Source organism: Drosophila miranda, chromosome XL, assembly GCF_003369915.1.
Source record: "Drosophila miranda strain MSH22 chromosome XL, D.miranda_PacBio2.1, whole genome shotgun sequence".
Lineage (NCBI taxonomy): Eukaryota > Metazoa > Arthropoda > Insecta > Diptera > Drosophilidae > Drosophila > Drosophila miranda.
This window is the reverse complement of record NC_046673.1, coordinates 13,615,956-13,628,325: the sequence shown is the minus strand read 5'-3', so window position 1 is coordinate 13,628,325 and position 12,370 is coordinate 13,615,956. Positions and strand designations below refer to the sequence as shown.

Here is a 12,370-nt window from a genome sequence, read left to right as displayed (position 1 = left end):
TAGGGCAGCTTTTTTGGGGGGATGCGCTTTCTTCTATATAAAAAAGGAACAAAACAAATATATATAGTTTTAATTATGATATGTAAATATAAAAGTACATTTCAAGCGCGTTGCTGGGGTATAAATAACACGTATATAAATATATATATATATATATATATATATATATATGTATATTAATATACGAGATGCGTCTTAGGTTGTTAAACACATACATATATTGATGAGATGTGATGGGAGACACGCGGGGGAGACGCAAAAAATGGACATTGTTGACTTCTTGGCCATGTACATACTATTGAAGTATTATTTAGACGAGACTATCTAGCAGTTAACGGAGTTGCAGCAGCAGCAGCAGCGGCGGCAGCAGATCTGACAAGAATCTAAGAGTATACATAATACCATATAAGAAACAAAAAAAAACAGAGGGTGGCTAAACGAAAAAAGTAAAAGTATTCTCAGAGAGTGTGTTTTTTGTAGAGTTAAGGCTGTAAGTAAAAGGATATTTTTACACCCAGCCTTAAATACAAAACTCCAGTTCCAGACCAGAAGACAAGAGACGGACAGATATATAGCGAAGGAGGAAGGGAGGGGAATATAGATGCCTCTGCCCCCCACCCCCATGGAGGAGGAGCTCTGGCAAATGCTTAACAAAAAGTGACTGCTCGACCATCTCCTCCACGGGCCAGAGGTACAACTGTACTCCTTGCGCAAGGATAGTGGATGATAGTGTGTGTATAGGCTAAGAGATACCGAGTAATTAATAGGTTTATAACGTGATTAGAGGTGGATTAGTGGAGGAGTAGCTAATCCCATGTACAGACCAGACACCGAAGACATATTGGTTGGCGCTGCATTGAGACTCGCATTAACTTTCCCCCTCTCCCCACGTTATATTATTATGAGGCGAGACAATGTATATGTATATCTATGTATATATATTTTAGCATCATTTTTGCTAGAGAATAACTCGCCACCGAGATTATATCCATAGAGAGAGAGAGAGCAGAAGGAGCTCTGAAATGAAGAAGTGTCTAGGCTATACCTTTTTTAAGTTGTAATTTTCTACGAGAGATCGAGATCTACGACAATGATAATGATGATGAACGATGAACGACGGCAAAAAAACTCCTCAACAAAAAACATAAATTATGACTATGAAAAAAATTCCAGTTCCCTGTGCGCTTGTTATAAGAAAAAAAAAAACAACAACTAAACTATTATAAAAATAAACTTTTAGAAAAGAGATTCTTGTAGATGAAAATGATTGTGTTCTCCAAAAAAAAAAAAAGAAAAAAAAGAATATTTGTCTTTATTATTCCTCCCCGTTTTTCCACCAATTTTTGTTTAAACAGAAACAGCAGTCCCAGAGAATGCGAGATCGAGAGAGGGAGATGTCATCTAGTATTATATACTACATTGAAGGCACTCGGAAGAATCCAAATCAAATGAAATCAAATCACAGACATTGAGCGAGTTCCTGAATTAAAAAAAAAAAACCTGTATGGTATGGTGTTTTGGTGTGTGTGACTTTACGTTTAGCGATACTACATATATCTATATGGTAGCTAATAAGAGGTTTTTTTTATTGAAAACATACATATATTTTTTTCTATGAACTTCCTGTAAAAATAGTTGAAAATAAATATAATTTAGCTAGATGTACGCTTATGAAGGCAAACTGTTGGAGAAGTTTCCTTGTGGATTGTGTTGTCTGTTGTCTGTTGTCTGTTTTCTGTTTTCTGCCTGGCCGCTGGCTGCTGCTGATGCGTCCTTAAGCTTAAGGAGTATGATTCCTTTGATTCCTATCCCTGCCTGGGGTCAATGCAAGTCTTCCTTCCGTCCGTGCAAGTTCATAGAAGTGATGCACCCACCTCCTCCACGAATGTTAGAGGCCACCCATATCGCTAATAGCTATTAGTCGGACTAGTCGTAGGTAAGACGTGCGTAAGAATGCATTCATTGTAGAGTTTTTGGCAAATACAATTACTACGAACAGTATAACAAATTGTTTGTTTCGATTCGTGATTTGATTTACGGGCTGAGAGTCATGCTTGGATATGCTTGCGGGCAAAGACATACATACAAAGACATTTCTGTGGTAGCGTGGCTTTTGAAATTTGTAATGTCGTTGATTCTTTGGGGAATGTACATACATATATAATTATCTGGTCCTTGGAAAATGGTAAGTAGTATGGCATATGAAATCTATCTATATCTATCTTCATATAAATATCATATAATATTTATATAGCACATGGGTTTAATGTTTAAAGCTAGCTAAGGTTCATATATGAAATTGAAAGAATTTTGTGGAATATCACAGTCTATTCACTTTTTGTGAGAACTTACTTGCAAGCTTCGCAAAATGCCCAACATTTGGTTCGGTTTATCTGAATGTCGAGCTAAGGCAAACACAAAAATACCCGATGGCAGAATACTTGTGATTTCGTAAAGAAATTTTGTGATTTCTGCCAGGCATGTGATTATTTGTACACACGTAGGAGTAGATCCGAATATTATCATTATTTGAACTTTAAACCTGGCAGCGTGAAAAATCATTTTTGTATTTTTGTAACCGAAAAAATTATGCACTAAATATAGTCGTACAGCAGAGTTAATTTATATTATTCGCCCCAATTATGGAATACGGTAAGAGTTTAAGAGACTGAAATCAACATTTATTTGTCAATTTAAAGCCGTTTCTTTTCGATGATACAGCCATATATATTTGTTTGTTTATTAATTAATCTATTCTGCTAAAATCATCATATTTACATGAAAACAGTTTTTAGCAAACATTCAACAACATTTTGCTCGTGCTTGGAATACTCGGCAGTAGTGCGCTGCTGTAAATTAATTGGAGAAAAAATATTTTGTTAATTTATTATTGGCTCACGTACAATATTTTGTGTAGGTGTAGGTTCCATCTTTCGCTATTTAATTAACTTTTTTGTTTGCTAAGCTCAATGTTTTCCTGCATTGCATTTATTTACGGCGCTAATTAACAGTAATTAGGGCTGGCCATTTTTGAGTTGGCGCGCTTCGATAGTTTTCGATAGGCACAAGGAGTTTTTTTATACAGTTATTGAAAACTATCGGAGTATGCATTTGCGTTGTTGTTGAAAAATCTAGAAGCAAAGCTCCATCTGTCGTCTCGCCCTTAAATATAGACAATATTTGTCGTTGACTAAGAAAACTACTTATATTTTGTATTGTGCCAAATAATAAAGCAATTCGTCGATTAAACATGCCGCCCAATATCAAGGCCCAGGCCAAAGCAGAAGCAGTGGTAACCGTCGATTCAAAGATGCAAGTGAATGCAGGAACAGGAGCAGGAGGAGATGCAGGCGAGGTGCCATTCGCCACCTCCAATGGTGTGCTCTTCGAGGGAGATGAAGGTAACCAGAGCTTCCAGAAGTGTGCCGACGGGCGCAAAGTGAAGCTAGTGTGGCGCAATATCCTGGCCTTTGGTTACTTGCATTTGGCCGCCATCTATGGGCTCTATCTTTTGGTTACTTCGGCCAAATGGGTGACAATTGGTTTCGCATTCGTCCTTTATGTGTGCTCTGGACTTGGCATCACTGCTGGCGCTCACCGTCTGTGGGCCCATCGATCCTACAAGGCCAAGTGGCAATTGCGCTTGTTGTTGGTCATCTTCAATACGATTGCGTTCCAGGATGCCGCCTATCACTGGGCCCGTGACCATCGCGTCCACCACAAGTTCTCGGAGACGGATGCCGATCCCCATAATGCCACGCGTGGCTTCTTCTTTTCGCACATTGGATGGCTGCTGTGCAAGAAACACCCGGAGGTAAAGGCCAAGGGCCAGGGCATAGACCTATCCGATTTACGTGCCGATCCCATACTGATGTTCCAGAAGCGGTGAGTGGCGACCCCATACCTAGAGTCGGTGCCCATGTCTTTATCCAAGCTTATTTCGCAGCTATTATTTGTACCTGATGCCGTTTGCCTGCTTTGTGCTGCCCACCATGATACCGATTTACTTTTGGGATGAGTCGATTATGAACGCTTGGTTTGTGGCCACCATGTTCCGTTGGTGCTTCATTTTGAATGTGACCTGGCTCGTCAACAGTGCTGCCCACAAGTTTGGTGGACGCCCATATGACCAGTAAGTCGTCTAAACTGATCTATCTAGCCCTAGCCTAGCGGGAGCTTCTAATACATAACTTTTCTTTGCTCAGATTCATCAGCCCTACTCAGAACATATCCGTCGCTGTTTTGGCCTTTGGCGAGGGCTGGCACAACTATCATCATGTGTTTCCATGGGACTACAAGACGGCTGAACTTGGCTTTTACTCTCTCAACTTTACCACATTCTTTATTGACTGCTTTTCGAAGATTGGCTGGGCCTATGACCTGAAGACCGTATCGCCGGCCATTATCGAGAAGCGTGTGAAGCGCACTGGCGACGGCACTCACCCCACTTGGGGCTGGGGCGACAAGGATCAGCCAAAGGAGGAAATCGAGGAGGCGCTTATTATGCACAGGAAGCAAGATTAGGCAAACGACAAAAAATAGCATAAAAATAAAAACAAAAAGCATTCAATGCTAATAATGAGCGGCTTTAGCCGGCAAATACCTGCAAACTACAAAAGAATTTAAACACAAAGACACTTTTCCAGGCACCTGTTACAAAACAAATGGTTGCAGATTTTTGTTTTTGTTAGCTTATTTTATTAATTAATATTTACACAGAACATACAGACACAAAACGACAAATATTTTTGAAATTCTTGATGTTTATAAACGTAAAGGAATTATATATATACAAATACATATATCTGGTTATTAAACGCATATACCCATACAAAGGCTTTTTATTATATGTATTATAAATGAATGGCGACATTTTGGTTCGAATTGAATTGCAGTAAGTTCCATATTTAAAATTAAAATTCAAATTCAACCGTTTTCAACTGCACCCACGCTTTGCAGCACTGCTGGAAATGAACCAATCGAAATTTACCATTTATAGATTTATCAAAACTCGGCAAAAATTAAACTAAATGCAATTAACTATACGAATTATAAATTAATATATTAGCCGGTAAGCCCGTTGTATATATATATATATATATTTGGCAGGCATGCGCTGTTGCTTCGTATTCGATTATCATATCCGACGTTGGTGGCTGGTCTATCGAATAGTGTAGTTTATGGCTGGAATGAGAAATGAATAAATCTGATATTCAACAAGTAGTGCAATTGTCAGCGAGGGCGACCAATTATAGTATATTATTTACTTTTTGCTATGTTTTGACGTCGAAATTGCGGTATTATAATGTTATTTATCATTAATCTATTAAATTTGCATTCATATCCTTTTCACTTATTCACTTTCAAACAATTTCCATTTGGCGCGCATCTCTCGTATCCAGGCGATAGTATCGATAGCCGTTGTTATCTTTTTCGTGGTTGGATATCCGAATCATCCGTCAGACAATTTCCCCTGCAACTTAAATTGTTATCCAGTTAAAATAAAGGGGGCTTAAGTGGGCTAAGTTCGTTTTTTCATCGGTGTTTTTTGGAAATGAGACGGTATATTTTGGTATATTTTTGAGGGAAAGACCGATAAGTGCTCTCTCCCGCGACAAAAAAAAATTAGTCTTAATTTTGAATGGGCTATAAAAAAGGGTATAGACAACAGGCAAAAACAGTGGATTCGTTAGTAGATAATCTTATCTGTTAGTGGGGTTTCCATTGAATTAAATTATTTGAGGCGTCTAATATAGGGGCCTTTGCAACAGTCAACATGGCCAGCAACATTTGGAAGCGTTCAGCTTTGTTGCTCGTATTTTATCCACAATGTCGTTTTTGTTCGTGTCCACAAGGGCCAAATATACTGAATTGGTATATATAAAAACACTGCGGTCACACTTTGTCACACACTTTACGTTACCTTGCCATGTTGCCTGTTGTCACCACCCTCTTTTTCCTTCCATTATGTAGCAAATGTGTACCAAATGTGTAGTAGCCGTGTAGAGTTTGTGATTTTTTATGAAATTCAACAAGTAGGCAATTGCACTTGCACTTGCAATTGCAAATGCCACCAAGGGCGACCACCCACCACCCACAGCACAAACGTGAACGTTTAGCCAGTCAGCAAGTCAGCCAGTCGTATAGTCGTATGGTTTAGGCTGTGGAAAAACATCCGGAGTCCGGAGACCGTGTGTGCATATACATATTGTAAATGCAAACGTGCGTGTGGCAGAACTGATTTACATTTCGGAAGCAGAAGCAGCAGTGGCAGTAAACAGAAAACAACGATACGATGAGCTGCTTCAGTGCAATGAACGCCCCGCTGCTGGGTGAAATGGAGCAGACCATTGGCATGCTGGAGCGCGGTACAATTGTGACGAAGCTGTACGGCAAGCAAAGGCGTCCCGATCGTCGCCATCTAATGCTTATCAGGGAAACGCGTCAGCTGCTATGGTCGACAGTGGCCGCCCAAACGCCCCGGACCGACTTTGAGGGTACGATACAGCTGCGCGAGATCCGTGAGATACGTGTGGGCAAGCACTCGAAGGAGTTCCGGCTCTTCGCCGACGATTGCCAGCGCTACGAGAACAGCAAATGCTTTGTCATCTTGTATGGCAATCACTTCAAGCTGAAGAGCTTCTCGGTGGTGGCCCTATCGGAGATCGAGGCGGACAATTGGGTGCGTGGGCTCCGTTATATGGTTAAGGACACAGTGAACGCTTCGTATCCGCTGCAGATCGATCGCTGGCTGCGACGCGAATACTATCAGATCGAGAATGTCAATTCGCATTCGACCAAATCGTCGGAACAATCCCAGACGCAGGTGACCATCAAGGACTTTAAGATGTTCCTGGCCGGCGTGAGTTGCAAAATGACCACCAGCAAATTCATGGAGTGCTTCACCGACGATGTCCGACGAAAGCATGACCTCAAGTTTGATGACTTTTCGCGTCTCTATCAGAAGCTCCTACTGCCGCATAGTTTCGCCAACATTCTGTGTGGGGGAACAGCCGCATCGAGTGCCTTTCCCTACTCGGAGGATCAGCAGACAGTGCGTCCCACAGAGCTGAAGCGTTTTCTGGAAACAGAACAGCGTGATCTGAACGTGGGCGAGCTCAATTCCGGGTCCATATCCGGCTTCATACGTGACTTTGTGCAGGATGTGGAGCGCGATGTACAGGAGCCCTATCTGACGCTGTCGGAGTTCGTCGACTACCTCTTCTCGAAGCAGAACGACCTGTGGAACAGCAAATACGATGCCATCTTCATGGACATGAACCTGCCGCTCTCCTCATACTGGATAGCCTCGTCGCACAACACCTACCTGACGGGCGATCAATTCTCCAGCGAATCATCGTGCGAGGCCTATGCCCGGGCCCTGCGCATGGGCTGTCGCTGCATTGAGCTCGACTGTTGGAATGGCCCCGATAACTTACCCTACATATTCCATGGTCACACAATGACATCCAAAATCAAGTTCATGGATGTTGTAAAGACCATCAAGGATCATGCCTTCACCACCTCCGAGTATCCCGTCATTCTGTCCATCGAACAGAATTGCTCTTTAGAGCAGCAACGAAATATGGCACAGGCGTTAATTGAGGTACAATATGGCTGATGATTCCTTGGGTGAATCATTCGCTAATTGTTTTCCCATTTTCTTTTTTCGTTAGGTCTTTGGCGATATGCTGCTCACGCAGCCATGTGATCGGAACGAACAGCATTTGCCCTCCCCCTACCAGCTCCGCCGCAAGATAATTCTAAAGCACAAGAAGCTGCCGCAATACGATGAGACGACATTCAGCGGCGTGGGCATAAGTAACGGTGGCATAGCAGCCGCCGCTGCTGGTGGCGGCGGCGGCTCATCGCTTACCCATCGATCATCGTTGAGCGGTGGCGGTGGCGAAAATGAGGGTGAAAATATGCGCAAGGTATTCAAAGAGGGGCTGCTGTACTTCAAGGATCCCGTGGACAAGTCCTGGAATCTCTATCAGTTTGTGTTGACCCAACAAGAGCTCATCTACACCTCTGAAATCAGCGAATCACATCGCAATGGCAACTCAGAAGATGACGACTTCGGTCTGTCGACGTCCTGTTCTTTGAACAACACAATGCAACAAAAACAGAAGGATACCTCGGCCAACGATGAGCTGCATTTTGGTGAAAACTGGTTTCATGGCAAATTGGAAGGTAAACAGAACATATTCTCTACAGGAGCTAGTATCTGGTATCTGGTATCTGGTCAGGTACCGCTGTCCGGCCAATCGATCGATTGATATCACCAAAACCAAACCATTATCTATGGGACGGAACGGGCTTTGCCATAAAGATTGCTTAATAATTACAGCTGCCGGGCCATGCAAGTGACATATTTATTGCTATCTGTGCTCTCGTATCTGCCTATCTGTTATCCCATATCTGCGTTCCGATACGGGATATCCACTTTAAAAAGTGCCCCATAATGTACCGTCTGCCCTTTGTTCGCAAAGTACTCAAAGAGTATGTATATGGGGTATATTAGATTCTCTCTCCAATACTCTACTGGCGGAGTAACGGCCAGATGGTAACTCGTTGGCTGGAAGAGCAAGAGAGATACAATGGAATACGAATGGATGGTGATTCGTTAATGGAAAAGTATAGATAGAGGGATTTATGGGAATGTGTTAAAATATTTTTCATTGGATAAAAAGATAATAGTAATAATATTACACATACACTACCCGAGCAACGCGTATAAGTAGTGTATTAGAACCGGTTTCAACTGGTTTCACCATATAATTTGCTATTCATTTTCTCTCACCTGTAAATAATTTTAAAATAATATTTTCCCATTCCATTAAATGATGATGATTGCATTACAATTTCGTTGTTGTTCCAGGTGGCCGCAAAGAAGCCGACGACCTGCTGCAAAAGTATAAACATCTTGGTGATGGAACATTTTTGGTGCGCGAATCGGCCACATTTGTGGGCGACTATAGCCTCTCGTTTTGGCGTCGGAATCGACCGAATCACTGTCGCATCAAATTGAAGCACGAGAACGGCTCCATTCGCTACTATTTGGTCGAGAATTTCATATTCGATTCGCTGTATTCGCTGATTGTTTACTATCGCAAGAATATGCTGCGCAGCTCGGAGTTTTCGATAATACTTAAAGAGCCAGTGCCACAGCCGAAGAAGCATGAGGACCAGGACTGGTTCCATCCAAACACCACCAAGGAGCAGGCCGAGCAGGGACTGTTCAAGCTGGACATTGGTTCGTTTTTGGTACGCCCCTCGGTGCAGAGCATCAATGCTTTTGTCATTTCGTTCACGATCAATCGAAAGATCAAACACTGTCGGATTATCCAAGAGGGACGACTGTATGCCATCGATACGATGCAGTTTGAGTCGTTGGTGTCGCTCATCCATTATTATACGAGAAATCCGTTGTATCGCAATGTGAAGCTCTGCCATCCTGTGTCCCAGGATCTGCTGCGACAGGCACTGGCGGAGAATGCACAGCAGGGCACAGATCACAGCAACGATGGCAACGGAGCTTCGAATTATATGGGCTCCAATCTGGAAGAGCATGTCACCTGCAAGGCTCTGTACAGCTACAAGGCCAACAAACCGGATGAGCTGTCCTTTCCCAAGCATGCCATCATCACGAATGTCCAAAGAAACAACACCATGTGGTGGATAGGGGACTATGGCGGCATGATAAAGAAGCATTTGCCAGCCAATTATGTAAAGGTGAGGAGCTAAATGGATTAATGGTTAATTTAAATATATATATACATTGCCCCTCCTGTTTAGGTGATTGATGCCGCCACAGAGGATTACAATTCGGTGAATGAGGAGGGCACCGACGGCCGCACCGATTCGATTGAGATCTATGGGGCCGTGGCCTCGCTCTTCGAATCAAATGAGCCTGGCATCATATTCAAGCTGCAGATACAAACACCAACGATGCAAAATCCGTTTGTGATCGGGTTTGACAATCAGGAGACGGCCTACGAATGGATAAAGGCCATCCAGGAGGCGGCCTTAATCGCTAGTCAACTGGCCACTGAGCGGCGCAAAAAAGAGCGCACGGCGCGCGTGGCCAAGGAAATGTCCGATCTGATAATATATTTCCGGAGTGTACCATTTCGTGAGCACTCCTGGATTTTCCAGGAGATGTCCAGTTTTCCCGAAACGAAGGCCGAAAAGCAGTTCTTCCAACAGAATACGCAGCTCTTTCTCTCGTATCATCGAAACCAAATCAGTCGGGTGTATCCCAAGGGGCAGCGCCTCGACTCGTCGAACTTCAATCCCGTGCCTTTCTGGAATATTGGATCTCAGATGATAGCCCTCAACTATCAGACGGGCGACAAGGCCATGCAACTGAATCAGGCCAAGTTCCGGAATAATGGCCAATGTGGCTATATACTGAAGCCGTCGTTCATGAAGGCCGAAAGTTTCAATCCAAACAACCCGCTGTCCGATGGCCTCAATGAAGTGCGTGTCAGCATACGCCTGATAGCGGCACGGCATCTGTTTCGCGGCGGTAAATCCAATAATCCACAAATCGTGGTGGAAATCATGGGCGCCAGCTTCGATACTGGGATCAAATATCGCACCAAAGTCAATGAGAATGGCTTCAATCCGGTGTGGAATGAGGCCTGCGAGTTTACCGTACGCAATCCACAGTTTGCGATCCTCCGGTTCGAAGTCCAGGACGAGGATATGTTTGCGGAGACACATTTCATAGCGCAGGCCTGCTATCCATTGACCTGTGTGCGCCAGGGCTATCGCAGTGTAATCTTGAGGAACAAATTCAGCGAGGAACTAGAACTATCCTCATTGCTGGTCAACATAAAGATAACAAATATCACTTCCACTTAGCCATAGAGTCCTCCTGAAGTACCCCAAAAGTATCTGAAACACACGCACCACAACTGAACAAAACTTAAAGGGCATTCCATTTGATAAGTTCTGGAACAAAACCCATTTGAAATTTCAAGCATTCAAGCATTTAATGAAAGAGTAGGAGCCTTTTCCACTCTCCCACATATTTCTAAAGCGGCAGACCCCGTGCAATATATTTTATTCTATGTCTACTTACCACATACTAAAACCATAGATAGATCTACATTTATCTGTGTTTTAGTCAAGCATTTTTCAAGTATTTTCTAGTTGTACTTTAAGTTATTGTCTATGTACCATTTTCGCCTCTCTGTTTCTATGTCGTATGTCTATTTTTTAACTGGTTAACGAATGTCTCATATGCATATCATATCATATCATATCAGAAACATATACATATACCTACGGTGTACCCGTACAAACCAAACGAAACCTTTACCTATACTGTTTAATGTTTTACAATTTTTTAATGCCAAATAAAGATTAACCGGCGTTAGATGGGCCTTAACTTTACAAGCGACTTCCATCGTAACTTAATGGCACGTAACTTTTAAAAACATTAATAATATCAATATTTAAACATATTGGATAGTCATTAGTCATCAATTTCAAATACATTTTCATTTGACAGCTGTTTTAAGATCTTTTCCATGGCATTTTTATCTGATAAATTAATATATATTCTTTACGATTGGCTAAGTACCGATTTCCATTTGGGGCATCGTGCCAAGCTTCAAATGGAGCTTCCACATTCTTTATAACTACATAAAACTATCGCTGCATCCTTGGTTTACTTTAATATTTGGAGGAAAACCTTACAAAAAGTGGTTAAAGCTTAAAATAATATTACGCATATAATAATTAGCCAATCTTTTAGGAAACATATTAATTTTGTATTAAAAAGATCAAGTTATTAGCAAGATTTGGGCAAGAATGTTCAGCCCTTTGCCTAACCAATGGACTCTTATACATATACTTAGAAAGAAAAGATTATGGATATTTTGAGAGCTGTATGAATTCCATTCCACTTATGATAGATTCCATTCCTATGTACATTATATTGCCATCAGATTCTGGTACAATCCAGGATAACAATAGTCAAGTGCAATACCTCTATAAGAAATACGATGAATATCCATGTACACTATTTCTATGTTCATAATTATATCATAGACTACTTCTGGGTACAGTTTCCCACCACCGCTGTTTCCACTATTTTTCCCTCAGTTTCATTGCAGTAAAAACCGACCCGACAATCTCTTTCTATTTCATGAAATATATTATTTTTGTATTTCCTCTGTGAGATTAAAGTTTAAATCTAAATCTGCAGGGCAGGGAAGCAGGGTTTCTTGAGGTTATACTTCACAGGTAATAATAGCCTGTGAGATATCCCCTCAACGTTGGAATGCTTTCGCATTTTTTGTGAGTCCACAGATGCATACATAGGTTTAATTCAGGACCGAATAATGGCCCCTCTTTC

At 42.0% G+C, this 12,370-nt stretch overlaps 2 protein-coding genes across 2 annotated transcripts; both read left to right on the top strand.

Annotated features, from left to right (window-relative positions):
* The first annotated feature begins 2,528 nt into the window (after positions 1-2,528).
* Positions 2,529-4,805, top strand: LOC108156098 (acyl-CoA Delta(11) desaturase-like). The gene is made up of 4 exons (XM_017287391.2): positions 2,529-2,652; positions 3,234-3,885; positions 3,947-4,132; positions 4,206-4,805. The coding sequence occupies exons 1-4, from the start codon at positions 2,643-2,645 to the stop codon at positions 4,522-4,524; spliced, it is 1,167 nt and encodes a 388-aa protein (XP_017142880.1). The 5' UTR covers positions 2,529-2,642; the 3' UTR covers positions 4,525-4,805.
* A 1,164-nt stretch (positions 4,806-5,969) lies between these two features.
* On the top strand, positions 5,970-11,530 carry LOC108156056 (1-phosphatidylinositol 4,5-bisphosphate phosphodiesterase gamma-1). The gene is made up of 4 exons (XM_017287340.2): positions 5,970-7,606; positions 7,677-8,193; positions 8,882-9,735; positions 9,799-11,530. The coding sequence occupies exons 1-4, from the start codon at positions 6,296-6,298 to the stop codon at positions 10,867-10,869; spliced, it is 3,753 nt and encodes a 1,250-aa protein (XP_017142829.1). The 5' UTR covers positions 5,970-6,295; the 3' UTR covers positions 10,870-11,530.
* Positions 11,531-12,370: the final 840 nt, after the last annotated feature.

Coding starts and splice junctions, on each gene's coding strand:
- LOC108156056 (XM_017287340.2), top strand. CDS start 6,296: ATGAGCTGCTTCAGTGCAATGAACGCCCCGCTGCTGGGTGAAATGGAG. Junction 8,194..8,881: donor GTTTCATGGCAAATTGGAAG/GTAAACAGAACA, acceptor TTGTTGTTCCAG/GTGGCCGCAAAGAAGCCGAC. Junction 9,736..9,798: donor TGCCAGCCAATTATGTAAAG/GTGAGGAGCTAA, acceptor CCTCCTGTTTAG/GTGATTGATGCCGCCACAGA.
- LOC108156098 (XM_017287391.2), top strand. Junction 3,886..3,946: donor ATACTGATGTTCCAGAAGCG/GTGAGTGGCGAC, acceptor CTTATTTCGCAG/CTATTATTTGTACCTGATGC. Junction 4,133..4,205: donor GGTGGACGCCCATATGACCA/GTAAGTCGTCTA, acceptor TTCTTTGCTCAG/ATTCATCAGCCCTACTCAGA.